This window comes from Malassezia globosa, assembly GCF_000181695.2.
Source record: "Malassezia globosa CBS 7966 chromosome Unknown mgl_sf_8.1, whole genome shotgun sequence".
Classification (NCBI taxonomy): Eukaryota; Fungi; Basidiomycota; class Malasseziomycetes; order Malasseziales; family Malasseziaceae; genus Malassezia; species Malassezia globosa.
In genome coordinates, this window is record NW_001849864.1 from 245,894 (window position 1) to 273,441 (window position 27,548).

The 27,548-nt window shown below is 49.8% G+C and overlaps 17 protein-coding genes across 17 annotated transcripts; 11 read left to right on the top strand and 6 right to left on the bottom strand.

The window, feature by feature from the left end:
• Positions 1 to 71: 71 nt before the first annotated feature.
• Positions 72 to 1,109, bottom strand: MGL_3194 (uncharacterized protein; the record flags this gene model as incomplete). Its single annotated transcript, XM_001729598.1, has 1 exon — positions 72 to 1,109. One exon carries the CDS (start codon positions 1,107 to 1,109, stop codon positions 72 to 74), a length of 1,038 nt encoding a protein of 345 aa, XP_001729650.1.
• Positions 1,110 to 1,383: 274 nt separating this feature from the next.
• On the top strand, positions 1,384 to 2,643 carry MGL_3195 (uncharacterized protein; the record flags this gene model as incomplete). Its single annotated transcript, XM_001729599.1, has 1 exon — positions 1,384 to 2,643. One exon carries the CDS (start codon positions 1,384 to 1,386, stop codon positions 2,641 to 2,643), a length of 1,260 nt encoding a protein of 419 aa, XP_001729651.1.
• A 487-nt stretch (positions 2,644 to 3,130) lies between these two features.
• On the top strand, positions 3,131 to 5,209 carry MGL_3196 (uncharacterized protein; the record flags this gene model as incomplete). Its single annotated transcript, XM_001729600.1, has 1 exon — positions 3,131 to 5,209. One exon carries the CDS (start codon positions 3,131 to 3,133, stop codon positions 5,207 to 5,209), a length of 2,079 nt encoding a protein of 692 aa, XP_001729652.1.
• Positions 5,210 to 5,643: 434 nt separating this feature from the next.
• Positions 5,644 to 6,062, bottom strand: MGL_3197 (uncharacterized protein; the record flags this gene model as incomplete). The annotated part of the gene is made up of 2 exons (XM_001729601.1): positions 5,644 to 5,736; positions 5,817 to 6,062. 2 exons carry the CDS (start codon positions 6,060 to 6,062, stop codon positions 5,644 to 5,646), a joined length of 339 nt encoding a protein of 112 aa, XP_001729653.1.
• A 156-nt stretch (positions 6,063 to 6,218) lies between these two features.
• On the bottom strand, positions 6,219 to 8,726 carry MGL_3198 (uncharacterized protein; the record flags this gene model as incomplete). Its single annotated transcript, XM_001729602.1, has 1 exon — positions 6,219 to 8,726. One exon carries the CDS (start codon positions 8,724 to 8,726, stop codon positions 6,219 to 6,221), a length of 2,508 nt encoding a protein of 835 aa, XP_001729654.1.
• Positions 8,727 to 9,033: 307 nt separating this feature from the next.
• On the bottom strand, positions 9,034 to 10,338 carry MGL_3199 (uncharacterized protein; the record flags this gene model as incomplete). Its single annotated transcript, XM_001729603.1, has 1 exon — positions 9,034 to 10,338. One exon carries the CDS (start codon positions 10,336 to 10,338, stop codon positions 9,034 to 9,036), a length of 1,305 nt encoding a protein of 434 aa, XP_001729655.1.
• Positions 10,339 to 10,679: 341 nt separating this feature from the next.
• MGL_3200 (uncharacterized protein) lies at positions 10,680 to 11,193 on the top strand (the record flags this gene model as incomplete). The annotated part of the gene is made up of 4 exons (XM_001729604.1): positions 10,680 to 10,738; positions 10,781 to 10,886; positions 10,933 to 11,019; positions 11,101 to 11,193. 4 exons carry the CDS (start codon positions 10,680 to 10,682, stop codon positions 11,191 to 11,193), a joined length of 345 nt encoding a protein of 114 aa, XP_001729656.1.
• A 614-nt stretch (positions 11,194 to 11,807) lies between these two features.
• Positions 11,808 to 12,983, top strand: MGL_3201 (uncharacterized protein; the record flags this gene model as incomplete). The annotated part of the gene is made up of 1 exon (XM_001729605.1): positions 11,808 to 12,983. One exon carries the CDS (start codon positions 11,808 to 11,810, stop codon positions 12,981 to 12,983), a length of 1,176 nt encoding a protein of 391 aa, XP_001729657.1.
• Positions 12,984 to 13,148: 165 nt separating this feature from the next.
• Positions 13,149 to 14,321, top strand: MGL_3202 (uncharacterized protein; the record flags this gene model as incomplete). The annotated part of the gene is made up of 1 exon (XM_001729606.1): positions 13,149 to 14,321. The coding sequence occupies one exon, from the start codon at positions 13,149 to 13,151 to the stop codon at positions 14,319 to 14,321; it is 1,173 nt and encodes a 390-aa protein (XP_001729658.1).
• Positions 14,322 to 14,829: 508 nt separating this feature from the next.
• MGL_3203 (uncharacterized protein) lies at positions 14,830 to 17,042 on the top strand (the record flags this gene model as incomplete). The annotated part of the gene is made up of 3 exons (XM_001729607.1): positions 14,830 to 16,165; positions 16,658 to 16,678; positions 16,717 to 17,042. 3 exons carry the CDS (start codon positions 14,830 to 14,832, stop codon positions 17,040 to 17,042), a joined length of 1,683 nt encoding a protein of 560 aa, XP_001729659.1.
• A 205-nt stretch (positions 17,043 to 17,247) lies between these two features.
• On the top strand, positions 17,248 to 17,439 carry MGL_3204 (uncharacterized protein; the record flags this gene model as incomplete). Its single annotated transcript, XM_001729608.1, has 1 exon — positions 17,248 to 17,439. One exon carries the CDS (start codon positions 17,248 to 17,250, stop codon positions 17,437 to 17,439), a length of 192 nt encoding a protein of 63 aa, XP_001729660.1.
• A 270-nt stretch (positions 17,440 to 17,709) lies between these two features.
• MGL_3205 (uncharacterized protein) lies at positions 17,710 to 18,827 on the top strand (the record flags this gene model as incomplete). The annotated part of the gene is made up of 2 exons (XM_001729609.1): positions 17,710 to 18,656; positions 18,821 to 18,827. 2 exons carry the CDS (start codon positions 17,710 to 17,712, stop codon positions 18,825 to 18,827), a joined length of 954 nt encoding a protein of 317 aa, XP_001729661.1.
• A 78-nt stretch (positions 18,828 to 18,905) lies between these two features.
• Positions 18,906 to 19,718, bottom strand: MGL_3206 (uncharacterized protein; the record flags this gene model as incomplete). Its single annotated transcript, XM_001729610.1, has 1 exon — positions 18,906 to 19,718. The coding sequence occupies one exon, from the start codon at positions 19,716 to 19,718 to the stop codon at positions 18,906 to 18,908; it is 813 nt and encodes a 270-aa protein (XP_001729662.1).
• Positions 19,719 to 20,272: 554 nt separating this feature from the next.
• Positions 20,273 to 21,139, bottom strand: MGL_3207 (uncharacterized protein; the record flags this gene model as incomplete). Its single annotated transcript, XM_001729611.1, has 1 exon — positions 20,273 to 21,139. The coding sequence occupies one exon, from the start codon at positions 21,137 to 21,139 to the stop codon at positions 20,273 to 20,275; it is 867 nt and encodes a 288-aa protein (XP_001729663.1).
• Positions 21,140 to 22,616: 1,477 nt separating this feature from the next.
• MGL_3208 (uncharacterized protein) lies at positions 22,617 to 23,087 on the top strand (the record flags this gene model as incomplete). The annotated part of the gene is made up of 1 exon (XM_001729612.1): positions 22,617 to 23,087. One exon carries the CDS (start codon positions 22,617 to 22,619, stop codon positions 23,085 to 23,087), a length of 471 nt encoding a protein of 156 aa, XP_001729664.1.
• A 1,844-nt stretch (positions 23,088 to 24,931) lies between these two features.
• Positions 24,932 to 25,741, top strand: MGL_3209 (uncharacterized protein; the record flags this gene model as incomplete). The annotated part of the gene is made up of 1 exon (XM_001729613.1): positions 24,932 to 25,741. One exon carries the CDS (start codon positions 24,932 to 24,934, stop codon positions 25,739 to 25,741), a length of 810 nt encoding a protein of 269 aa, XP_001729665.1.
• A 382-nt stretch (positions 25,742 to 26,123) lies between these two features.
• MGL_3210 (uncharacterized protein) lies at positions 26,124 to 27,455 on the top strand (the record flags this gene model as incomplete). Its single annotated transcript, XM_001729614.1, has 1 exon — positions 26,124 to 27,455. The coding sequence occupies one exon, from the start codon at positions 26,124 to 26,126 to the stop codon at positions 27,453 to 27,455; it is 1,332 nt and encodes a 443-aa protein (XP_001729666.1).
• Between the last annotated feature and the right edge of the window lie 93 nt (positions 27,456 to 27,548).

Here is a 27,548-nt window from a genome sequence, read left to right on the forward strand (position 1 = left end):
TCATTACTACTTGTACATCTGCCGCAAGCATGAATAAGTGACAATAAAAGTCGCTGAAGCTCGGACGCCAATCAGTGTTGATGATGATAGCTTCCATACTGAGATTGATAGCGATGTTCGGAACGATTGTTCGAGCCATGCTTCTCACGACGAGGCAAATTTTCACCCTCGCGATATCGACTAGGTCCATAAGAGGCACTATGCCTCGAGCGGTTATCACGCGAGGTTACCGGCTTATAATGACGATCTACATCGCGTCGTTGTCCCGAGATCATCGTGGGAGAAGCGCGCTCCTTCGCACCGAGGCCCAAAAGAGCTGCGCGGCGTTGAATGATTGGTGCATGCGCAGGCCCATTCCGCCGTTTTCCCGCGCCCATACCTTCTTTCCAACCCATCCCACGTAGCATTGCTGCCCCAAATTCTTCGACAGGCATACTTTGATAGTCATCCAATGTTGGCTCATTTGGTCTTGTACCCACATCGCGATGAAACATCTCCTCCTCGTTAGGCTGCTGAATTACTTTGGCTAATGGATTGGAAACAGCTCCCTTCTCTCCTGCAAGCAAGGCTTGCAGAGCATCATGGTCAGTAGGTTCATTGCTCGTTGAGAAAGACTCTCTAGGCGTCGATGCCCCGGAGGATATTTGTTCTGCCGGTGGTGTGGAGTCACGCTCCGTTCCTTCCTTGGGTGCACGACGAACCAAACCTTGCTTTGAAGGCTCGGAAAAAGCCTGTTCAGTGGCAAGTTCATCGGGCGGCTGTCGCGATAAAGACGTCAACCTTTTCGAGCCTGGTGTGAGAGGTTCCGATTGCCACCCATGCTTCTCTGAAATCCCAATTCTTCGTCTCCGCTCATCATGCCAATTAGATGAAGATATAAGTGGAATCACCTTGGGCTGAGGAGCTGTCGTCCGGGACGACGATGCAGCTGCATCGTCACGTTTGCGCTTTCCACTCAATGGCACGTCTGCGTGTTTACCAGATGCATGCACATCTTCATCCATGTCATGATCAATCCAGACCTTTCGTGCATTTAAAGGGGACACCTTGGAACCTGCATGTTTGAATGAAAAAGAGATAGGCATGCGCGATGGTTCGCCGCGGCTCATGTGCCGCTCGTGAATGAAACAAGCACGTCGAGCCGACAATCTTTGAACCTGGGTCTCACACGCCACTAGGCCGTGCGTAATTTGTCTTACATAATTTGTGCCCCGCGTCTAGACCACTTAGCCACGCCGCCCGTCCCAACGCCGCCACAAGTTCAAATATTGCTACGCCGTTTTTTTTTCGCCATCACACAGCTCTTTAGACCGCGTGGTACAGTAGAAAGAGCGTGTGGGGTGAGGTGCCAATCGATTTTCAAAAAGCACTCTTCAGGCTTCTATGATGAAAGTATTCGTGTCACTGTCACTGCTTCTTGCTGCTTCAGTGGCGCTTGTTGATGCCGGCGTCTTCAAGACAAAGCTTTCCAAGATGCCGTATGCCAAGGAAAGAACGCTTGCTTCGATTATCTCTCAGGCCGAATTTCTAGGTTTCAAATACGGTGTCAATAACAAGCAGCAGCCCTTTTCTTTATACCAGGATGCATCTGGCGACTTGCGTGTGCAAAGCGCTGACGCCGGCATGGTATCAGAGCAGTGGCATGCACGTGCGAAGGCAGGTCACAATGTGCCGTTAACCGATTTTCTGAACGCTCAATACTTTGCCGACATCGAGCTTGGCTCGCCTCCTCAAAGTTTCAAAGTAATTCTCGACACCGGTTCAGCCAATCTGTGGGTCCCGTCGGAGTCGTGCACATCAATCGCGTGCCTTCTGCATAAGAAATACGACAACTCACTATCAAAGACTTACCAGGCTAATGGGAGCGAGTTTCAGATTCACTACGGCTCAGGTAGTATGGAGGGCTTCGTCTCCCGAGATACGCTCAGGATTGGAGACCTTGATGTCAAGGACCAGGACTTTGCTGAGGCAATAAAAGAGCCTGGCCTTGCTTTCGCTTTTGGAAAATTTGACGGCATCCTAGGTCTTGCATACGACACGATCAGTGTAAACAAGATTGTCCCGCCTTTCTACAGGATGAAAGAGCAGAATCTGCTAGACCAAAACCAATTTGGATTTTATTTAGGCTCAAGCGAGTCAGAGGGCGGTGAGGCTACGTTCGGTGGCGTAGACCCTAGTCGATTCGAAGGTCCGATTGTTTATGCGCCCGTTCGTCGCCGTGGTTACTGGGAAGTAGCCTTAAACAAGATTGGTTTCGGCAATGAAGAGCTGGTCCTGACCAGGACGGGTGCTGCTATTGACACCGGCACGTCGTTGATTGCGATGCCAACGGACGTTGCTGAAATCCTCAACAAAGAAATCGGCGCAAAGCGCAGTTGGACTGGGCAGTACAGTGTGGACTGCAGCAAAGTACCAAGTTTGCCGGCTCTAACATTTTATCTTGACAACAAGCCTTACACGCTGGAGGGAAGAGACTACATATTTAACGTGCAAGGTACCTGTATTTCGCCGTTCATGGGCATGGACCTGCCTGAACCCGTGGGACCATTGTGGATCGTGGGCGATGTGTTCCTGCGCAAGTTTTACACAGTGTACGATCTTGACAAGGACGCTGTTGGCTTTGCCAAGGCTGTGCATCATTAATCATCTTGATTTTTTCCACTAAAGTCACTCCAATATTGTCGATAGCCTTTCTACACTTTGCATAATTCTAGTGTCCATGCGCGCCCATCACCAATTTAGATTACATTAGATTATCGCTTGTGATTGGTTGTATTTAGATGGGACAAGCGTCTCTAAATTCTACCGAATGTGGATCATAATGTGACAGAGACCTAAATAGTTCATCTAAATTGCCAAAGGACTAAGTTCGTCTCCATACGTCTAACACCTTCTCACCCCCATCCCCTTTCTTTGCGGCTTTCGGATCCCGTTGGGCAGCCTCTTTCCCCTTACCTATACTCATAAGAGTAACAGCCGCTGGCACGGTTTCCACTCACGAACCCTCCCCTTGAACCCTTTTTTACGCCACTGCAGGCTCAGTGGTTTCCCTGTTTGGCACATAAGCGATCTGGTATTGCTTTCTGCACTGCGCAATTGTTTCATACACCTGCCTTTACACGTTAGGAATATGAAATACTGCTCGGCTGGACCGAGCATGATTCGTTGGAGTCTTGTGGGCATTGTGATAGCTGCTTTGATATGCACGTCATGCGTGGAAGCTTTGCCCCATCGTCACTTGAATGGACGCTTGCTGCACGCTCGAAACACCCCTGATGAGCATCAAGCAGTGCCAACAAGCAGTACGGTGGATGTTCCATCAGCGCTTGAAAGCACTGTGTCCGAAGTGTTTGACAAGCCTCGCATTGGCGTCACCAAGGAAGGTCACAAGGTTCCTTCTTATGGCAAGAGGAATGAAACAGAAAGGAAGAAGCTTGCTGAAGAACTTCACCGTTCGATTCAGAAGCAGCTCGAGCAAGAAAGCGTAAATGGAGGCGTTGAGCTCGACCTAAGTAGCATTCTTGGCGACATGTACAATGGCCGACTCAAAGTGGAAGGCGAGATGGACAAGAAGCATAACAAAACTGATGTGAGTGAGACAATTCCCAAGTCGAAATCGTCGTCTTCGAGGTCCAAGTCGCATTCATCGTCGTCTTCGTCTTCTTCGGAATCCAAGTCAGTAACGTCTTCATCGTCAAAGTCTAGGTCATCGTCGTCGTCGTCTACGACTTCATCTTTGTCGTCAAGCTCGACATCAAAGACCAAGTCTCCAGCTTCAAGTTCATCATTGAGCTCGACGTCAAAGACATCCACTATCAAGACATCTTCCTCATCAAAAATGACGACGAAAAGACTTTCATCTTCCTCGGGCTCGACTTCCTCGTCTAAGAAGAGCTCGTCTTCGTCGTCATCCAAGCCTTCATCCTCGTCGAAACCATCTTCCAAGACGTCCACTTCGTTGTCCAACTCCCAGACGACGACGTCTAAGTCACCAAGCCCTAAAGGCCGTACTGCTGCTCGCGTTGGCAACAAGTTGGGGCATGGTGGATTTTATCGCATCGCCAAAGACAGCCCTGCATCATCGGCACAGCGTCTGGGTCATTCCAGCGTTAATGGTGGCCGCGTAGCATCTGTATCAGCAGATGAGCCTCATGGCAACTTGCCCAACCAAAGTGTAATCACGAACAATCCATCTTACGGATTCTTGGAGGCACAGGATGATTTGTACACGATCCGAAAATGGGCTGGCGACCTTGGTAAACTTGCTAGTAAGAAGAACAGAAACGAGACAATTATGGCTCTCTTTAATGCTGCTTCACGATACTACCCTGATGTGGACACAAAAGTGGTCGTCCGAATCATGCTAGCAGACATCAAGGCTGAGTCAGACTTCCAAAAGTCGAACCAGAGCCCCGGCCGTGTCGATTCAGGCGACAGTCTGGGTCTCTTGCAAGTAAGTCCGTATGGCTCAGGTGAGTTGAAGCAATTCCAGAACATGGTTCAGGTTGAACACAACACATACTCTTGGGCTATCGGTACAGCGTCTGAGGGAGAAGTGGATGGGGGTGGTCGTTCGGAATTAGGTGCACTCGTTGATTTCAAGACGAATAAGCGTATCGACTTGGACAGCTTGTCTGAAGATGATCTGAGCCGCCCTTGGATCAACATCCATATTGCCATGTGGATTCAGTCGAATCTGGCTAGGACGGGTAGTCAAGACCCTAGCTCATGGAAGAAGATTGCTTCGAACAGCAAAGCCGTTAGGAAAGCGTATGCACCGGCAATGAAACAAATCATCTCTTCGATCGAGGAGAGCAGCAACAACGATGATACAGACTCGAGAGAGGCGGCGGCATGGTCGAATTCGTCCTCGAGTTCGTCGTCATCAAGCTCTAGCTCTTCATCTTCCTCGTGGGACAAGGAGGAGTACGCAACGAAGCTTAAAGCACTTAATAAGCAACTCAAGGGATCACACAGCCAAAAGCGAAGCTTTGCAACAGGTCTAGGCTCCTGGGTTGCTGGTCCTTCTGCAGACGACAGCTCGGGTTACAACCGCTCAGGCGATGATGTCAGTAACAATTACTTTAAGAATATTGGCGAAGGCCTCTCTGTCATGTACACTGGTAGTACCAGCCACCGAGACAAGTACGGCAAGTCTTACCTTGAAAGCATTGAGCTTGTCGGCGGCCTCGTCGACTATAAGGAGTAAAAGAAGATACCTCGCCGTGAACGTTTTTGAAGCCTGTACATGTAAATTCCCTGTTGCTTTTGCTGTTCTTTTTTCGTTGTGTCGAAGCAAGAACTACTTCTGCGAAAACATGCGAGCTCAAGATATCTGTGTCCTGGTGGTACATTCTTGCTCTCGCTAATGTTGCAAGATCTAGTTTGCTTCTTCCCTTGATTGTATAATTTACAATTCGTCCGATTCACTGTTCCTCTTTGATCCCTTTCTATTTCTATCTTTAGTTTTTTTCGCCTAGTAAAGTAGATTTGATATGACGCATTTTAAATATTTAAATTATACAGAATGTGAGACAATACAATGTAGAGCGACTGGATGGCGCAATGGAAAAAGGAGCCTAGGGAATGATATTCAGTGCTTCGTCCACAAAGTTTATCGTAACATGTCGAAACGGTTAATGATTAAGTGGTATTTGGATCCTGCAGTACTACAAGTACGTATGTTTCGCCTGATTGTGAGCATAATTCTTCATGGTGGACTTGAATATAAACATACTGGGTGTGATTAATAGTTCATAAGCGCCTGTTCGGATCCGCATGAGCCCCAGTTGATCATTGTCTTCTAACACGCGTACATGCCGCCGAGTGACATTAAGCGTATCACGAACGAAGTGAACAATCTGTGCGAGCTTTTCTTTGGAGGCAAAAACGACACCGCCACTCCAAATAACACGCAAATCTGACGCAGTCAGGGCTATGCATCCGCGCACATGCTGATGCCGCGCGAGCTGTGCAAGTACGCGCGCTGCCTCTTCTGGTACGCCACTTGCAGCAGGGGCAGCGACCTCTTCAGCTGTTAGCAATGACGGTGTTGTCGTCATACACCTGGAGGAAGGTGCGTAGATAAAAAAATTATCCTACAAACAAGGAGACCTGTAAATGACGTGTGGAGATGGGGAATAGGTGGGGATTAAAGCTTCACGAGGCGCGCAGCCAAGTCTCGAGCCAGGCGAGGAAGAAACCACTAATGAGTCTTCTTATGCCTCCACATCAGCGCTGCCGAACGAGCCACGGATGGCTTGCGTGGTGTTTTCGTACAACTCCAAGTTGAGAGCGGCCAGAAAACATGGCACACTATGTCGGATTCCATCGCTGAGCCAGTAGTCACGCAGGTGTGACACATTTGCAAGCCCATCATTAGCCTCGCCCTGGAGCTTCATCTCACCAACATTACCCTCTTCAGACCGAAAAACGAGCGTAGTACCACGAGCTCCGCCTGCATACGCCGATGTTAATTTGACCTTGCCATTTTCCATGAACCGGACTTTGTAGCCGAACAAGGACTGTACAGCCTCACGGAACTCATTTGCTTTTGCCGTGAAAACCTGCTTTAGTCGAAGCATACCCTTGTCTTTCAGCTGCAATGACTCCTGCATTTGGGCAAGCTCAGTGCGCAAATTTTCGACGGTCTGGAGCGGTACGAGGGCATCAGTAGGCGCAAGCTCACTTAGCTTTGCTGTAGTGCCGGCCATTGCGAGTTCCTTGTGAAGAGACTCCACTTGGTTTAACAACCCTTGGTTCTCTTTCCTGAGGGCTTCCAGCGCTGAAGTTCGAACAGCCAAGTCGCGAGACACTGGGTTGTCGGCAAGCACCAAGCAGCGTTCATTCGCTACATTGTACTCGCCACGTCCAACGCGCATCCAAAGCGTTTCGTTTTCAGATTCGAGCGATTGAGCATGCTTTTCTAGATCACGATACTGTGTCTCCCATGTCTCCAGCATGTGCTGGGTTTCTTTGGACACAGTGTCGGGAGCCGGCACCTCCGTTTTGATCGTGTTTGTATCGCGTAGTTTTTGCCTGAGACTCTCGCACTCTGCTTGAAGAGAAGTGATGCGCTCTTCGAGACCAGAGATGCGGAGCTGATGCGTCGATTCATAGGACGCGTGACCCTGCTGCGCCTCTTGCTCAAAAGATGCAAGTACTGCCTTACAGCGATGCAGATCATCGCTCTCGATATCAGCTCGCCGCTGTGTGCGCAGCAATAGCTCGGACGTATGCTCTAATTCCCTCCGTAAGCTGATCTCAGTCTCAGAGTCCTGCGCTGCGCGTCGACTCAGCTCGACATTCGTGGTGCGCAGTTGTTCCGCTGATAGCTTAAGCCCCTCAATCCGAGCAGTCAGTCCCATTATGGTGCCTCTGAGTGTTGAGATGTAGGCCGGTAGAGTTTCTGGTGTGAGTGTGTCAGGCACGCCTAGCTGAGGCACTTGATCGCTCGCTTGAGCAGCAGCCACAAACGCTGCTTGCTCATCAGTCGCTACGCCTTTGCTAAGGACGGAAATCCAGCGTTGCTGCTCTTCGTGAATCGAGGGCAGCTCGTTGTCCTTCTTTAACAGCGCCGCTTGCAGAGCATCCATGCGGTTCAACTTGCTTTCAAGGCCCTTGTTCGTTTCGTGAAGCACATCTACGCGTGCACTAACTTCCAGCAGGCGCGTATTTTCAGCCTTAAGTCGCATGTTAGCCGCTTCAAGACGATGAACAGCTGTGATGTGTTGGCTGAGCTGGTCCTTGTATAATGCTACATCGTCTGCATCAGATTCAGCGCGACGGTGAGGCGATGCTGCGGACTCGATTTCTTCAATTCGTGCATTCAATGCTTCGTTCTTGTGTGATAAAGTCGCATTCTCTGTGCGTGCAAGCTCGTATTCCGCCTGCAAGTGCACGAGTTGTGATTGACACGATGTGACGTCGGCGCGTGCATCGGATGCTGAGGCTTGGCACTGGGCTCTCAGTTCTTCGTTAATGGAACGAAGATTCAAAGTTTCTGTGCGCAAAGAAGTAAGCTGCTCTTCCAGATTTGCTTTTGCCTTCTCCCAATCCTTCTGCCTCTCCTGCTGCAAAGCTCGCTCTGTTTCCCATTCTCGAAGTACTTCAACTCGCTGGCATTTGAGTGCGTCAAGTTCGCGCGACTGTGAGCGGAGCTGCGTCTCAAGTGTTTGATATGCACGCTGTTCTGTTTGGATACGCCGATCATACTCAGTGCGTAGCATTTGTAGCTCGTAAGCATGATCCAATGTCGGCGAAGAAGTCAAAAGATTGTCGGACTTCCCTGAACGATGACGCGCTAACGGTGTGTTCCATGGTTCAGCACTCCCGGTTGAGCCATCTGTGGCACGTGGTGCCGTAGCAAGGGCCGATGAAACGAGCGGTCGTTTAGCCAACGACGTTTGCGGTGTGGAAAATTCCGAGTCTTGGAGATGCGTAGATGAAAAGCTCCGCTTTCCAAGAAGAGACTCTTCACGTACCGGAGTTGTCCTTGAGCGAGAAAGTGAACGATAACTGCCCAGGGGCCCTTGGGCGCTGTGCGTGCGTCGTACAATCGAAGACGACCCCGGCGCGGACGCCTGCCCTGGCGTGGCACGTCTTGTGGATGCTAAAGGCAAAGAAGAACCCAGTGCTGCAACACTGCGGCGCTGAGACGTATTCGATGGTGTAGAGAGAGACGATGCGTCTGCATGAGGAGGTGCGTCGCGATCGCGCCGTGACATGGCACCGCTCATTGATCTGGCGGCACACACTCCGGCACAATCGCCACTCCTCATCCAATCGAGATCGTGGAGGTAGCTGCACCACGTGGCATCGTTGACTAGCACTTGCCAGGAGCAAGTGTTCTCTCTCTCCGACGATATGTCGAGGACACAATGCGTCAATGAACACGTACTTTATCTTGGGATCTAGGATATACACAAAGAGACTAGAAACGATGGCTACGGATACGTATATGCATATGTATATATATGCATATACATTTATGTGTGTGGGTTGTAATACACGCTTATATGAAGGATCGTGACATTATGCAACGGCAGCGGTCATAGAAGACATACTGTTGACCCGACTCCAAAAAGCATTCGAAGATGATTCAGGGTATGAGGATGAGTTTACATCCTTGTGAGCATTTTGAAGCGGCGCAGATGGTAGTTTGGGGGACGAACGAGACACAGGCCTATTCTGGTTGGCATTAACGTCCGGCAGGTCGGACGCTGAGCTCGCACTGCGTTGAAGAACACTGAGGAATTTTGATACATCAACCGCTGAAACAGTGCGAGGGCGTTGTGAACGTAATTCTTCTTGGAGGTGATGATTTTCCAATCGAATAGACGAAAGTTGGTCTTGAAGGTGTCGAATGACTGAGTCCCGCTCTTTGAGCTGGTCCTCTAGTAGCGTGATGTACTCTTTGCGTCGGTTTCGGAAGTTGCGAGCGGAAATTTTGTTTCGTAGCTGCCGTTTTTCTTTACTCGATAGTTTATTGTATTCCTCCAACGATGGACGCAGATCATCAAGGTCTAAGCTGGGACTGTGGCTTCGTTGACGCGGCAAAGAGCCTACGCATTTACTGCTTGGGCGTGCGAATTCCTCAGCAGCACCCAGGCGCATCGGCGTAAATGCCGTGAATGCGGACGTCGTGATAGTAGAATTCGTAGTTTTGGTATCAAGATCGCACACATCTGATTCAGACTCGTTCTTGATTGGGGCAAGTGGTTCTTGAGAGACGTATGATGAAGTCACTGGCGCACCGATCTTCCGTTCAGATGCAGCAGGCAAGAGCATTTTTGGATTGATGCTAGCATCGGAAACCAAAGGCTGCTTGTCTTCAACAAATGGCGAATTGTGAAGTGATTCATGTGTGTTCGATAACGTCTCTTCAAATAGGGGCACATACAATAGCGGATCCATGCGTTCAGGGGTGGCTGGAGACTGATTTGACGCGAAATCAAGATCCAAAAGAGTGCTCGTTTCATTGCCGGTACCCCAACTCAATCCATCTGAAGAGGAGGTAGAAGAATAGGTATGGACCTCCTCATGAGAGGGAGTCATATCTGGTGTAACGGCTTGGGTCGCAGCATATGATGCCGAGTTTACGACGTCGCGTGAAGAAGCGTTTGACGTTTCTTGAACATGAGAAGCAAGAGCAGACTCTGTGGTAATGGGGGATTCGAATACATCATCAGAGACATAATCATGCTGAAACACACGTAAGCGCGGGCTCGTACGTACAATAAATTCTTCTGGTGTCTCGCACTGTGGCAACACATCGACATGCCCAGGGCGATGAGTCATAGCGTATGTTGGTGGATGTTGCAGTACATGTCCTGCCATTCTGGCAGTAGAGGATGACCGAGGTTTGTGTGAGAGAAGTTCCTTGAATGCAAGCCTGTTGCAAGCAGAGCGGGTAACGGTGGCAACAAGTGTGGCGAGAAGGGACAAATAAAAGCCTTAGGTGGACGCCACAGTGCATGTATGAGAATGTGGGCGTGTGGGCGTTGTCTGACAGCGTGTATGCAGCTGCCGAACAAGTGGAGGGTCCAAGTGTCACCAATGTATATTTTTTCCATTCGCTTCGATGCGGGGTCACAGGTGAGCTGGCACTCTAGGACTGATTACGTGTTGATTGCTTTACCACCACTGGTGTCGTACAATTTGCGTGTGATCTGTGCGGCATGAGCGAAGTCCAGCAGGAGAAGCGGCAGCTAACAATAAAAACGGGTGTGGTTCAACGGTATGTATACGTACGAAAGCGCAAGAAGCTAATGCGTGGTAGCTTGGCAAAAGAGCTTGGCGTTTATCGGCAAGAAGCAGATGAGCAGGCTGTTCGCGTGAAACAGTATGCGTCCCAGGGAAAGGATGAATGGGATGTGAAGAAGCAGGTATGTGTGCCATTAATTTGTCCATTTCAGTAACACAAAAATGTAGGAAGAAATCCTTCGTGACTGTCAGCAAATGGTGCCTGATACATCAAGACGTCTCGCAGCAGCCATCTCAGATCTTGAGTCTTGCATGGTACGTGATCTCTTAGGCCTACGCATTTTTTCGAACCAAGCCACGTCGCGCATAGACATGAATGCTCATACCTTTTGACAGAACGGCCTTAGCAGCGATTCTAAAGGCACAGATGCATATTCTACTGCAATGAGTGCGCTTGAGTATGCGAAGGCCCAGTCGTCATCGTTCTGAATCGGGCATCTCCGTCTCATCCACCATCTTGCTATATTTTTTTTTCTTTTGTACACGCACGCTCCAACTCTCTCGATCTTTCTCCGTAGAAGTGGAGGATGAATCAAAAAAAATTGCTTTAGCAGTACCCAATCACTTGTGTGCACTGGGTGTAACGACGCCTGTAGCACAGGCGAAGCTTTTATCCTAGTCATCACGACGTTGGATTGTTGTTGTCCAAGTGCAGATATGGTGCATCCTCCTCCTATGCAAGTCAAGTTTCTCGGGACATGCACTTCTCCATTATTGACAAGAAATTATTCAAGGTTCGTAAATGTTGAGTCTGCGAGTTGGTTTGGGTATGCTAACGCTATAATTGAAGTTTGCTTGTTAAATGGGACCACGAAACGGTGATGGTGTGAGTATAGAACCAATGGGATTAGAATGAAAATACTAACATTCAGTGACTGCGGTGAAGGTACGCAGCGCCAACTTCTACTGCCGCACGTAAATTCCCATACAAAACTCGCACAGATTCGTACGATTCTGATTACACACTTGCATCCAGACCGTGTGTATCATGACTACTTGGCTAACATACAGACATACTAGGCCTGACACCCCTAATATTCAGCATGATGGGGCTCAGTGCTTCTGTGCCCAAAGATGGGAAACCACGACTGCAGCTTGTTGGTCCCTTAGGATTGCGAGCATTTCTGCGTGCAACGCTGTCAATCACGTATGCATCGCTGAGCAGCCACTTTATCGTACATGAATTGTTATGGCCGTCACAGCCAGCATACCCACACAACCCTGAAGGCATTTCTACATTCTCATACACAGAACAGGATCCATACCTGCCCGAAGGAGTGCGTGGTCAAGTACGCACTTTGCCACTGTTGCCGCCGCATGAAAACGAATTACCTGGTCGTGACATCCGGATGAATGAGTCAACCTGCACATGGCCATCGATTCTTCAATTGAGTAATGTCACGATCAGTGCCGCTCCCATCACACACAGATGTCCAACAGTAGGCTATGTATTTCAAGAAGGTCCTACTGCTTCACGGTCCGTCTCGCAAGAAGAGTTGGCTATCATTGATTCGAACAAAGATGCTTTGTTCGAACTTTATAACATCCGCTCTCCACGCTCCTTGCTTTCCCGTGTCATGAGAGATCGAGAAACCATCACTTTACCAGATGGCCATGTCCTAAGTCCACCGCCGCTAGACAGACCCGGACGCAAATTATGTATTCTCGGTGACACGAGTGATGCTACGGCAGGTCTCGTAGGGAGAGGAATGGCTTACCTCGCACGCGACGCAGACCTTCTTGTGCATGAGTGTACTTATGCATCTATGAATGCCGAGGACTTGGAAATGGCGCGTATTGAGTCGGAAGAGCACGCACAGATGCTCCAAAAGTCTTTACTCGGAGTCCAGGAGGCAGAAACACGAGCATTGTCCCGTGGTCATTCTGTCCCAAGAATTGTAGGATCGTTTTCTGGCGAGATCCGTGCTCGTCGCGTCGTTCTCAATCACTTTTCTGCACGTCTTCCTGCGCCTGTCGTCTCGACAGAAGCGCCGCTGACCAGCACTCACCAATTGAAACAGGGCACCCCGTTCAAGAATTCTGTGAAACAATTTTATGTCATGCGCGAGATAGAGCGCCAAGTGACCAAGTACTGGCATGCGTCATTACCAGAGGAATTCAGAGAATTTGTCAAAAATGACAATGCTGTTGCTGCCTTCGACGGTCTGGCAATCGACATTGCACCGCACTCTGCCCCCACTGAGCAGAACACGGCATGAACGCGACCCTAGGGCAGGAATGAGTCACGTGCGTCGCTGCCGTGTAAATCCTCCCCTCAGTTGACGGCAGGGACAGGTGTGTGGCATTTCTTGTGCTTGCAACTGTGTGTGGGGGGGCTTTCTTGGCTAAACACTACTCTGTAAGACGGCGCGCGTGTTGCGCTGATGAGCGCGTCAGGTGCAGCATCATCAAGCACTAAGAAGCGCAAATCTATAGATAATGAGTATGAATACGAAAGTTACTTCGATCAAAAAGAAAAGGAGGAGGAGCAGCTAGCAGAGCAGCGCAAACGACGACGAGAACGACTTGCACAGGTCGCGTTGGAGAACCAAGCGGTCAAGGCGGGACCGACCCCTTCTACTGAGCGAAATGACATCGAAATGGGCACGAGAGAAGTGCCTGCAATTACTCCGTCTGAGCAGTTTACAGAATCACACCAGATGGCTCAGCCTGAACGGAGCGAGGCAGAGCTGGACGACATGTTTGATTTGGAGAATCCATCATTCCTAGAATCTAAACAATCGACAGTCACAAAGGATCCAGTGACGAGTGTGGAAAAAGCTTCATTGTATCACATGAATTCTTCTGCAATTGGGCTGCACGACAACTGGGATGATCCGGACGGTTACTATCGCGTGATGTTGGGAGAAAAGCTCCAGAGCAGATACCAGATTTTTTCCATTCTAGGACGTGGTATTTTTGCAACGGTAGTGCGTGCAAAAGATCTGGCACAAAATGGGCGTGAAGTGGCGATCAAAATTGCTCGAAGGCAAGAGACAATGTACAAAGCGGGAATGAAAGAAATCCACATCTTGCGACTCTTGTCAGATGCCGATCCTGACAACAAAATGTTTATTGTCCATTTTTATGCACATTTTGAACATCGTGGGCACCTATGCATGGTATTTGAGTCGTTGGGTCTGAACCTGCGGGAAATTGTCAAGCGTTTCGGAAAGGATGTGGGTCTGAACCTACATGCGGTAAAGACATACACAAAACAAATGCTCCTTGCACTTGCATTGCTCAAAGCGGAGAACATTGTGCATGCAGACATTAAGCCCGACAATGTTCTTGTAAACGATGCCAAAACAATCGCAAAACTCGCAGATTTTGGTTCCGCGGCAAGCACGACGAGTATGGACATTACACCCTACTTGGTGAGTCGGTTTTACAGAGCCCCTGAAATCAGTACGTGTCTACAAAATAGTAAAGGCATATACTTCATGCGTCTTTTCATTTTCTATCGCATTCATGTATCTACTCACACATGTGGCAGTTTTGGGACAGCCAGCCGGATGCGAGGTGGACATGTGGTCAATGGGCTGTACGATCTATGAATTAGCAACGGGCCAGATTCTATTTCCAGGCAAAACCAATAATCATATGCTTTTGCTTATACAGAGGCTTCGGGGCAAACCCCTTGCAAAACAACTGAAAAAATGTGAATTTGCATCACAGCACTTCGAGGACTATCACACGTTCCTGAGCACTGAGGTGGACACAGCTACAGGTGACACAATCGTTAAACGCGTGAATACGACGCATCCGACGGAAGACTTGCGCGAACGATTCCTTCCTGGAGACTTGGCTAAGCGAATGCGGCCTGAGGATCTCCGGCAAACGCAGCTACTAGTGGATCTCCTCCTCCGCATGTTGGAACTGGACCCGTCAAAGCGTATCACGCCTCTGGACGCGTTGCAACACGCGTTTGTCCAATAGGTCACGTGTCGTATAGCGAGGCTGGAGGGGAAAAATGTGTGGGCGAACAATTGACAAGCAGATTTTTTTTTCTGCGAATATTGCATAATTTGCTTAGACAACTACCACGAACAACTCGATTCGAAAATGCCGTACGGTAGTTACAGCGGTGGTAACGCTGATGGAGAGAATGGTGGCTACCGTAGTGGGTACGGTGGCGCTAGCCGCGGTGGATATGGTAGCGGTGGGGGCTACGGAGGTGGCTACGGCGGTGGCTATGGCGGTGGCTATGGCGGTAGCTATGGCGGTGGCTACGGCGGTGGCTATGGCGGTGGCTACGGTGGTGGCTACGGCGGTGGTTATGGCGGTGGAGGAGATCTTGGCGCAGGACTCAGTAGGATCAACTGGAACGAAGCTGATCTTGTTCCATTCGAAAAGAACTTTTACAAAGAGGACCCGCGAGTGACAGAGCGCTCAGAGCAAGAAGTAAATGAGTTCCGTCGTGCTAAAGAAATTACACTGCGGGGCTCAAATGTTCCCAGGCCTGTAACTACGTTTGAAGAGACTGGATACCCTGACTACATCATGCGTGAAATCAACAAGCTTGGATTCACGGAGCCGTCCGCCATTCAGTCGCAAGCATGGCCCCTGGCTCTAAGTGGCCGTGACCTCGTTGCCATTGCCGAAACAGGCTCCGGAAAGACGATTGGATTTGCCTTGCCGAGCATTCTGCATATCAAGGCGCAGGCGCCGCTTCAATATGGCGATGGACCTATTGCCCTGATTCTTGCACCCACTCGTGAGCTGGCTGTGCAAATTCAAAATGAATGCCAGCGCTTCGGATCTGCATGTCGTGTGCGCACAACATCTGTGTATGGCGGTGTGCCCAAGGGACAACAGATTCGCAGCTTGCAGCGTGGCGCTGAGATCGTGATTGCCACTCCAGGTCGTCTCATCGACATGATGGAAATCGGCAAGACGAACTTGCGCCGTGTGACTTATTTGGTGATGGATGAAGCAGATCGTATGCTGGACATGGGCTTTGAGCCGCAGATTCGCAAGATTGTGGAGCAGATTCGTCCAGACCGTCAGACACTGATGTTTTCGGCGACATGGCCTAAAGAAGTGCAGCGTATGGCGTCGGACTTTCTGAATGACTATGTGCAAGTGAACATTGGATCGATGGAACTCGCAGCAAACCACAACGTCAAGCAAGTGATTGAGGTGTGCACCGAGTTTGACAAGCGTGGTCGTCTCATTAAGCATCTGGAGCACATTAGTCAGGAGAACGGAAAGGTCATCATCTTTACAGGAACGAAGCGTGCCGCAGATGACCTGACCAAGTTTTTGCGTCAAGACGGTTGGCCCGGTCTGGCCATTCATGGCGATAAACAACAAGACGAGCGTGATTGGGTTTTGAGAGAATTCAAGTCGGGCAATAGCCCGATTATGGTTGCGACGGCCGTTGCCTCGCGTGGTCTAGGTACGTATCAGTATTGGCAGTCTGTGGATGGCCACCTTGGGCGTCAGAAGAAAAACACACTTGCACCTGCACCCGCAACGACAGCAGCAACAGCAGCGCCATTGGCACCACCATCGACCTCAGAGCTACATCTCACCAGTATTAGAGAAGCAATGCCTGTGCTTGGTGAGAGTGAATCGCGTATGCACGTGAAGTCAGTAAGTTCGACTGGCGAGACATTTCAGGGGGCGCAAGACATGCGCATGACGATGATGATATGTGCATTTTTCGTTTGCGCCGTAGAATGTCTCCTAGTGTTTTCATGGCGAAATCCATGCCATCTTGAGAAAAATGGCTGTTTCTCAGGCTGCATTGGTGCATATGCATGTCTGTGTGTGTGTGTGTGTGATTGCTCCGACCTTTGTGCCTGGGCTTGTAGCCGACTGCCACGTGCCAAAGGACAAAATACTAACGATGCGTGTGTGTGTGTGTAATGTGCATTTTTTGGGTCAGACGTAAAAGACATCAGCTATGGTACGTGCGATTGAGCATGATGAACTGACCAGTCTTAGTGATCAACTCAGACTTCCCGACCAACACTGAGGACTACATTCACCAGATTGGTCGGACAGGACGCGCAGGCCGCAAGGGTGTGGCGATCACCTTTTTCACTAGTGAAAATTCGAAATCAGCGCGTGACTTGGTTGGAATTCTTCGCGAGGCGAACCAAGAAGTGCCTCCTGAGCTGCAGGATATGGTTCGATACTCAGGTGGCGGAGGCGGCGGCTTCCGTGGTCGTGGTCGCGGTCGCGGTCGTGGTGGCGGCTTTGGTGGTCGTCGCTTTGGTGGTCCACGCAGCTCAGGTGCCAACAATATTCAAGTTGGCTCCAGGTGGTGATGCCCCCCTGAGCACGCTATCCAAGCCTAATTTAACCGCATAAAAAGATACATAAGTAAATTGCTTGTAGATGCGTCATTACATGACAGGTTGTGGAGAAAGGACGTGTTGGGTTCAAAAATTAAGTACATGAATGTATCCGTTGGCTAGATCTTGGTAGGGGGTACGAGTTGTGGGTGTTGGAACAGTGTGGTCGGACATCAACATGCGAATCGTGTGTTGGAATGTCAATGGGTTGCGAACATTGAAAAGCTATGCGCCATGGTATGGGCTGCCGTCGTGGGAGGCGTGCCTAAAAGAGCTGCACGCAGATATTGCGTGCTTCCAAGAGGTGAAAATGACGCGTAAGCAGCTCACATACGCCATGTGTGTCATGGACGACTATGAGGCCTTGTAGGACTTGCATCCCACCAAGGGATATACAGGAACGGCAGTGTTTGTTCGGAAAAGGGTATGCAGGCCTTGCAAGGCGCAAGTTGGTATTACTGGGTTGGGCCAGGGCGACCAGATTGGCTTGCCAGCCACGCTAACTCAAAGCGCGACAAATCCCGTCACGTACGCAGCACTCGATCAAGAAGGGCGTTGCATTGTGTTGGACTGTGGTTTGTTTGTGTTGATTAATGTATATGCGCCGAATGAGACGGATGCAGAGCGCGTCACGTACAAGATGGCTTTCTACCATGCGCTTGAAGAGCGTGTACGATCGCTGATCAACGAAGGACGTCATGTCATTGTTGTTGGGGATATGAATGTTGTGGCAAGTCCACGCGATCACTGCGAAAGTGCAAGGGTGCCAGCGGCCGAATTTTCGGCCCATCCTGCCAGACAATGGTTCCAGGCGATCCTGGCTCCTCAAGGTCCTCTTATGGACATGACACGCCACTTTTTTCCGGAGCGAGATCGTATGTATACGTGTTGGAACACGTTGATCGATGCGAGAGCATCAAACTATGGGACACGACTTGACTACACCTTGGTGACACAGGGACTCGAGCCGTGGATCCAGCATGCAGATATTCAGCCTCAAGTCCATGGCTCGGATCACTGTCCGATCTATCTAGACTTGAGAGACTCAGTTGAAACAAGCACAGGTCGCACCTATCTCGTCGACCTTTTGCATGGCGAAAAAGACGGTATGGCCGCGCCACATCCGTTGCCCCGCCTCGCCACATCTCGCTGGGACGCCTACTCGACCAAAACCCAGCCACGTTTGGCCGAGATGTTTGGCGCCCAGCGTCAGCGCCAAGCGGAACTGATCATACCACAAGCAGGACAACAAGAACATAAACTGAATCAGGTGACTACATGCACACCTGAGACAATACCAAAAAGTGAGCTGCCTCATGAACCTGCGCATGGAGCTGCTTTTCATCCTGCCTCCTTGGCGCAATCTGTTGGTGCAAAGACGTGTGCTGCGAGTGGCACGCGTAGCTCAAAGCGAGTGAAAAAAAATCATGCACAAGCGACGCTTACTTCATTTGTGACCAAGCACGTCTCCGATCCACCTGTCACTCGACCCTCAAAGACATTGCTCAGTACCACAACCAACAACACGAAACGCCAAGATACTGCCGCTCAGTGGTCGTCATTGTTCACACCCCACCCTGCACCCATGTGTACGACTCACCGTGAGCCTGCCAAGTCGTTTCTTGTGACGAAGCCAGGTATAAACCATGGCCGCAAGTTCTGGCTGTGCTCGCGTCCAGTGGGTCCTGGATATGATCAACGCACACGCTCACAAACACCGTACCGCTGTAACTATTTTGCTTGGGATTCAGACATTAAACGTAAGCATCGAGAGAAAGAGAGGCAGCAGCAGCAGCAGCAAGCGTCCAACTCGCGTAATGATCCCGATATGCCCACTTAAACGTCCAATGGCCATTTTGCCACGACGTGTGGTGACAAGTCATGTGTTCGTTCATGCCAATACAAATGCGCAGCCCAAGCAATCATGGCTGCATTGTCCATACACAGAGAGACGGGTGGGAAATGCAATGTAACATCGTGCCGGCCGTGTGAGTCCAAGGCGTCACGTAAACGGCGCCGGAGGAATGCATTCGATGCAACGCCGCCGCTGCATACAACGCTTCGGATTTCGTGCGGATGTATGCTCGCACAAGAATTTGCCAATTGCCATCCGCGCCCACGCTGGGGCACCAAGGCGCGAACAATCTTGTCTTCAAGCGGAGCAAACGCGGCGAGCTGAAAGTCGTAGGCGAGGGCAGCCTTCTCCTTGGATGACATAGTACGCGCACCTCCTGCGATTGAAATCTGCCGCATCGCTGCAGAACGCAGTCCCGAGTACGAGAAGGTCGGCGTGCCAAGCAGGATACGTGGCAGGTACGGCTTATCCACAGCTTGTAAAGGGTCATGCTGCGCCGCGAGCGCTTCAACAAGAGCTCCAGAGGCACTTTGCCATCCAAGCTCCAGCTCTCTAGCAAATTTATCAAATGCATTTCCAACAGAATCGTCCAAAGTATTGGCCAAAATTTGGAATGCATCAAGCCCATGCACAAGCACCAGCATTGTATGACCACCCGACACCAGCAGCGTGAGGAATGGGAAGGAAGGAGGCTCTGGTTCTGTCAGAAGAGGTGTCAGGGCATGCGCACGCATGTGATGCACATAGACAAGTGGTTTTCCATGCACAGTAGCAAGGGCCTTGGCTGCCGTCATGCCGACTGCTAGACAGCCTGGCATGCCTGGGCCTCGAGTCACACCAATGCCATCGATATCTTGGATGTTACACCGGGCCGCATCAAGTGCCTTTGCAATGGCTTGCGGTACATGTTGATGGTGACTGCGCGCTGCGTGCAGCGGATGAATGCCCTGGGTGTCTTGGTGGTCTTGGCGGAGGACAATCGACGACAGAACTGTACGGTCGGAGCGCACCACTGACGCGCACGAATCATCGCATGAGCTACAGAGACCGTATGAGCATAAACTTTCCTTTCACGCACCTTTCAATTCCGAGGATAGTTCGCGTTGCATATGCTCGTACGCCTGCCACACACCGTGACGACTGTCGATGCCATAACCGCGAGAAACTTGGAAGCATTGTGCATGTGGAGGCAGAAGATCAGACGCAACGAAAGATCAAATTTCCAAGTCCCAAGAAATCTTTCGCGTGCACTCATATCCTTTCAGTTCTGGAAGCATCTGACTCATTAGAAAAGCAGAGAGGAACAGAGAGACAGGGAGTAGATTGCAAGACGTCAAGGGAGGGATGGTTAAATATACACTTCAATGCAGGAATGACTATGACCAGGTTCAGGGTGGCAGCGCTGCTTGCATTCAGACACTGGGCATACAAACAAATGCGGCTTTCCCGACGGTGCATTGCTCAAGTGAGCGACGCATCGACCATCTATCACATGTCCACAAGGCAGCGCCCAGATGCGGTCATCGCCTGAACCATTCATCAAAAGTGCACGGTGACAACGCGCACATATAGGCGTGGTATTAGGCATAGGCACGACAGCATCATGATCACCTCTAGAAACAGCTTCGACATCAATCGCCGGCTCGACGATGCTCTGCGAGAATCCAGGCATAGGAGCAAGCGGATGTGTCCACGCAGGATTAAATCGTTTCGATGGAACTGGCTGGCCACATTGCACACGCGTAGCAGCGTGGGCATAGGGACGCAGCAGAGTTTGTGGGGCAACGGTAAGTGGCTGGTTTGCTCGAGCCATGTAGCGAGACGCCAGCATTTCAAGGCGCTCCATGAGCTGCATACGATGTGGACTGTTCGACGCGTGCGCAGTGGTGGGGCGGGTATCCAAGCTCGGTCGTCGGCGGGTATATGGGCCCGGAGGAATGCCCTCCTGGATTCTCTGTCCCGGTGGAGCTTCGAGCAGTGGGCCAGACCGGTCGATCGATTCGGTCCGTCTTTGCCTCCTTCGGTTGGGAGTTGCTACTCGTACATCCAAAATAGACACCTCCTCGTCAGAAGACGCGTCTCTTCTGTTTCTAGCTCGATGACGTCGTGCAGACGTGGTACGGGGTGTGTCGTGGCGGGTGGGACCCATGCGCGTCTGTGCAAGAAGGGGCGGCGAGTCTTCCGTCAAATCAATTACAGATGGATCATGATCCATTGCAAAGGAATATGACGCTCACCACTAGGACTTTGGCCCCCCTCCTATATTTACCACTGCGCCTTCCACAAATCTAGCTTGTGGTCAATCACGGCCTGGACGGAGCCACTTAATAGCTGTCGTGGTGCGTTTGTGTGCTTACTCAGAAGTAGTCCTGCCATTCGTTTCGGCCGAAATTAGCCAGCAAACTCAGCATTCGACTGTGGAATTCTTCAATCAGCTTTTCGTCTGAGACGCGGAAAACAAAAAAAAATAACCAGACGCGAAAACAAAAACCGGTACCCTCAATTCTACTCCCTTCACTTCCCACCACTGAGTGTCGGTCTTTTTACCACTATCGGTATTTAACCCAAACCCAGTCTACACGCGTTGGGGTTCCTTAGGTATGTATTTCTCCATGGCATGAATAGCCCTATTAGCCCCGCTTTCTTCCTCGTTCTTTCTTCCCTTCGATGATGTGTCTACATTCCTTTCCCCGGCCTACACGACTATGCCGAGAATACAAGGACACCTGTATGCTGCAGGTATTCGTTTCTTGGTGCATGCCAGCGCCGTTTTGTCTGAGCCTTCTCCCGCTTCCCTATTTATGCCATGCTATTAAATGCATCATTTACTGACATCGACCACAGAAACAAAGAAGGTTCGTATTTTCCTAGGATCGACACAGGTCATGCGAGTTCCCCTACGATGATACACCTGGTATCCAGCCAAAATTCGCAGTTTCCACTCTAAGACCCATGCAGTCCCTAGAGGGGCTGGGGCATTTGGCTCTCCTTCTCGAGAGACTCACTTTGTATGTGTCCATCTCCACCGCGAGAGGCGCCAGCACGAACCCTCCTTCTTGGAGTGCAGGTGCCAGAGGCCATACACGAGTCGTTTGTATCTTGTTTGGATCGCAGCCGGCTCTGGTCTGATGAGGGTCACAGACCTTCCTTGGAAGTCTGAGGGGACCCGCTTACGCCTGCAAGTGATCATCTACATGTACTTTTGATATCATTGTGCTAACAAGTCCAGGTGTTGGTGGCTGTGCTCTCTCACATCAACTTTGGGCCGTATAAGGTACGCAGTGAGTCGCGCCGTCGCTGGCTCCTCAATGTGATGAGCGTATCATTCGATACGTTACCATGAGAGCTTAGGAAGAGCCGTCGTCAGTGTTCATGGTGTGACCAATGGATTCCTGTGTCTGTCTGATGTACGGTCTTTCTTCACAGATTCCGTCTTTGACGTAGAGTCGGTGGATCGAGAGACACGTCTTTGTTCCTCGTTACTCATTGCCTTTCATGTGCGATTGAGTTTTTTGAGAAACAAGTCGTGATACTGTGCATCTCCACAGCTCTGCAGTCGAGTACCATGATTGGTCCCGTGAGTCGCGAGGCCGAAACTAATGGTGACTGAGACTTGTACATAAACAGTCAGTCATGCGGACGCAAGCGAGTCGGCGACTGCGCAATGTTCCGGACGTAACTAACGCTCAGATATGGATTTGCTCCGTTATGGTCTCTCGCGTGGTGGATCCCGACACGCGTCTTACTTGTGGCAAGGTGTAACAAAGCGTTATTTAAGCACGCAACCTGCCGCCACATCGTCGCCTACCACGCATTATCGTATAACTTTGCGTCGCTCAGCTATTGGTCTTCCGAAGCACACTGGTCGAGTTATCGAGGCTCTTGGACTTCGTAAGCGTCTTCAAAGCGTTTACCACCGACAAAGTCCCGACATCGCTGGCATGGTGCTGGCTGTGAAAGAGCTTGTGCATGTCGAAAATGTGCGGTTGATGGAGTCTTCCTCAGACCTCGTGGACGAGGTCGCGAACCCGGTATGGGTTAACGCACAAGGCGAAGTGGTAGATGCAGGACGTCTATCTCGGAAGGCGCCTCGGGGATTCAAGATCGTGGGGAACCTAACCGATGAACAGCGCGACGCAGCTTTTCGCTCTTCACCGGAGTAGGTACTTTGTTACTTAACGATTGTGTAAAGACTGTCTATGTTTATGCTATGATACCCATGCATTTAGATACTTCAAATGCACAGAGCATTGCATTACCGCTGCGGTGTCACGATGTTAATAGGGTTGTTAATGTGTACAATTTGATTCATTGTAAATGGCATGATATCGTGCAAATCTGACCACTGAGGTGACGTGCTTGGCAAGATACGCAAGTGATCCGAATTTGATGGAAATTTTACCGAACAATTCGGACGGTCACATCATCAGCAATTTGATTCGAGGGAAATGAAACTCCACCCCAGCTTTTTTTGGCTATGGAATTAATTACAGCATAGCAACAAATTGCCACAGTGGGGTGACGTGTACGAAGCGTGTTGTTCGAAAATACGGATTGTAAGTACATCAACACACATCATCACCGCTTCTTATTAACACAGATAAGACCACCAGTCACGACATAACGACTTTTTTTGCTGCTAGACCAGTTTTGGCAAGTTCAATATCTGGTCTCCCTATCTACGCGTGCACATATTTAAAGGTTCGATCTTTTTTTCCATTTATCCATACAATACTACAATGTCCATCTTCACAAAAACCTTGCCCGTGCCGGTTCGTGACATAATATTACAGTCAGTCCGACGTGCTCCTACGTCTCATTCAAATGGATATAATGGCGACTCGCTAAGGCGTCTTGTGCTCCAGCGGAACACACTCGCGGCGGCCATGGACTTGCATGACACAAACCCGCCTGTACACTGTTCGCCAAGGCGCTTAGCCACCGACATAACTTCCCCATCATTTTCTTCATCAGACGGGCGTCAAACTCAAGCAATAGATCGGTCTTCAACGGCACTTAGAAAGTCCCGCTCTGTGCAACAGTTACCTGTCTCCTCTGGCTATGTCACCCCATGCACTCAGGAGGAACTTCTTGAGGACGCTTGGTTCGATCAACTCTTTGATGACCTTCTCTATGAAGATATGATAGACGATGGCACAAATGACACGACTAATTCGTCAATATGCAGGAGTCTCGAGCGGGTGCAATAAACAAGAAGAAGGTTCGAGGCAGCATGTCGCTCGGCATTCCCTATGGTCTTCTGGTGTCATTTTTTTTGTTATGTATATAGTATTGATGATTTATTCTCCCGCCTTCCCATGGTTCTTCTTCCTTTTCTGTTACGGTGGGTCTTGCCTCCCGCAATTCCACATTTAGTTAATGTGTAGATTCATGGTAGGCACGATTAATCTCGCCGTACGTAAATTCGTTGCGACATGCTCGAGGGCAGATAGTCTTGGGTGGAGACATCAGATGTCTTTCCTCAAATTCCGGTGCATTTCGGACGTAAATTCGTATACATTTCCTCATTACGATGTCATTGTGTCGAGGGGCTTGGCGCAGCTCGATGCGCCTGACGCGGTCATGTTCCAGACTCTTTTCCACCTCTAGCTACCTTTCCTTACCACATGCCACTATTCGGCGTCGGATTGGATCGTCGTTGTCATTGGACTGTGTTTTGACAAGACCACTTTCCATTAGTGCATGTCTTCACGCTGCTCGAAGCAACACAGAAGAAAATGCACATCCTGAACCACCGAAAGCCGCAAGTGCTGAATCGCACTCCCCACTTTCATCGCCTCCAACATCTTTCAGTTTTCGACCATATGCCGAACTGATGCGCCTTGACCGTCCAGCAGGATCATACTTACTCTTTATGCCGTGTTCCTGGTCGATTACAATGGCCTCGCATTTTATGCACGCACCGACCTCAGTCTGGCTCACCAATCTTGGATTATTTGCTGTTGGTTCTTTTATCATGCGTGGTGCAGGGTGCACTATTAATGACATGTGGGATGCGAAGATGGACGCCAAGGTAGAACGGACGAAAACGCGTCCTATTGCATCCGGTCGGATCACACATGGTCAAGCAACTATTGCACTAGGTCTACAGCTCGCTGCAGGGCTAGTTGTTCTACTTCAGCTCAATACGTACAGTATCATTCTAGGGAGCTTGGCGCTAGTGCCAGTCACACTTTATCCACTCATGAAGCGTGTGACAAACTTTCCTCAAGTTGGTATGGGGCTTGCTTTTACTTGGGGATCAATGTTGGGATGGTCGGCTGTGGCAGGCGCCTGCTACTGGCCAGCCGTGCTCCCATTATATGCCAGCACAGTGACATGGGGTGTGGCTTATGACCTGATTTATGCGCAGCAAGATAAAGCGGATGACAAAGCCGCTGGCGTAGGCTCCATGGCTCTTTTGCTTAGCGACAAAGGCACTAAGAGAGCGCTTGTGGCCCTATCTGTGGTATGGATGGCGCTTCTTGTCTACGCTGTTCAAGCCCAGTCGCCGATCTTTCCATCGCTTACGGCAAAGGATGGATCAACCCTGAGCTTGCATGAATGGGTCCAACTGACATTTGCAACAGGTCACCCGTTCTTTGCTGCGTCATGGCTTGCAACGGTCGCGCACATCTACTGGCAAATTCACACGCTCAAGCTGAACAATCGCATGGACTGCTGGGCTAAATTCTGCAGTAACAGGTCTGTTGGTCTAATTATATTCACAGGCTTGGCAGCTGATTATCTCTACCAATGGGGTAACTCTTGCAACACACATGACAAGAAGCCAGAGTTACCGAGTGAGAAGGCATGACGGTAAGTTATGCTGTGTGAGATTATATATAGACGACTAGCGTTTTTTATAGAGCACACAATTACATGGCAGCAATCATACGTGATTGTTATTCCGATGAGATGCATTACGCCTTGTACAGGCTTGAACCCTTGTTTACATGCACCATCGCACCGATATCAAAATTGATGAGTTTCGCGTATCATAGCCTCGCACAAATTACGTGGCTTCGTGTTATTAGGTTGAAATAGCACGCGATATAAATTATTTTTCCGAACCAACCGAATACGACATCGTGTCAATATGCATTCAAAGTGGCTGCGCACAGATGCCAAGACCGATAGCTGGACGGAAATAAAATGGGCTTTCGAGTCTGTCAGCATGAAGATAGATCAGCGCCCGAATGACGATGTGGCAAACTCTCGTTGCAGGTGGAATTCTTGCCGGTACTGTCTTAGTCCATGCTAGCAATCCCTTGGCTACAGAAGACCAGCATCACATTGATGAGCTGTCCAAGTCATTTTTGGGCAGGGGCAATCTCGATGCACTTAAGCAAAAAGCGCGTGAACAATACGTTAAATCGTTGAAGAAATACAACGTGGAACTCACTGGCTCTGTGAACAAGGACCTGGATGCTGCTATGGACGAACTTGTCTTCAGCTCTATCCAGAAAGCTGCGAATGGCGACCCCGCCAATCCTAAGGTCTACTGGACGGATACGGCTAAACGCACGCACGATTGGTTTGGTATATCAGTACCTGGTGGCCGTTACTCATATGATAATCCCGACTGCATCTATCGAACGATCCCAATCAGTAGCAAGTACAAATACAAGATATCGGGGCGCCGCTTTGGAAATGGCACGGCCGATCAATCATTCTCTCTGATCAAAAACCGCAATTCTCAGAACACTATCAGTGCGCTCTACAAAGATGATATGAAGGTGAACAGCGATGGATCGTATGAAATTACCATCAGCACCGACAAGTCTGGCGGACAAAACCATATCAAGAGCGACTGGACTGCTAAGCAACTTTTCATTCGCAACAATCTGGGTGACTGGTCGAAAGAGACGCCGGACGAGCTCAAGGTGGAAATCATTGACAAGCCGAAGCATGCGCCTAAGCGCACAGATTCAGACATTCTGAAAGATGCCCAAGAAGACCTGAAAGAATCGACCTTCTTTTATGGATTTGGTGCCCTCGACCTAAAGACGTTGACCCAGAAACTGAATCACTTGGCAAGTCCACATCAATCTAGCTGGCTCGGTACATTGACCTCACAGGCCCAATCATTTGGCTACTTTCATGTTAAGCCCGACGAAGCCTTCGTTATAACACTCACAAGTGGAAAGTCATCATATTGGGTTATGCCTGTAACCACGATGGGTCTTCTCACGAAAGATCCCGAGCATAACATTGTGAGCTTCAATAATTTCCAATCTGCTCAAAACAAAAATGGCTCTTACACATTTGTCTTGTCTTCACAAGACCCAGGCATTTACAACTGGATCGACACGACTAATCTTGAGCGGGGCACTCTAATGATCCGTTGGCAGGGTCTGCCCGCCGGCGATGGGACTGCCAAGGATATTCACGTTCACTCGCAGCTTGTAAAGTATGAAAACCTTCACAACGTGCTCCCGGATGACGTGCCAAAGATTGATCAAGGCGGTCGTTCTGAGCAGATTGAGAAACGTCGCCAAGAATACAAACGGATTCATTTCCAAAACTAATTCACACTTTGAAAATTCACCGATCATCATCTTTCTTGTATTTTATGAGAAATTTTGTGGTTCGCTTTGAGTATACTATATACAAAGATCTGA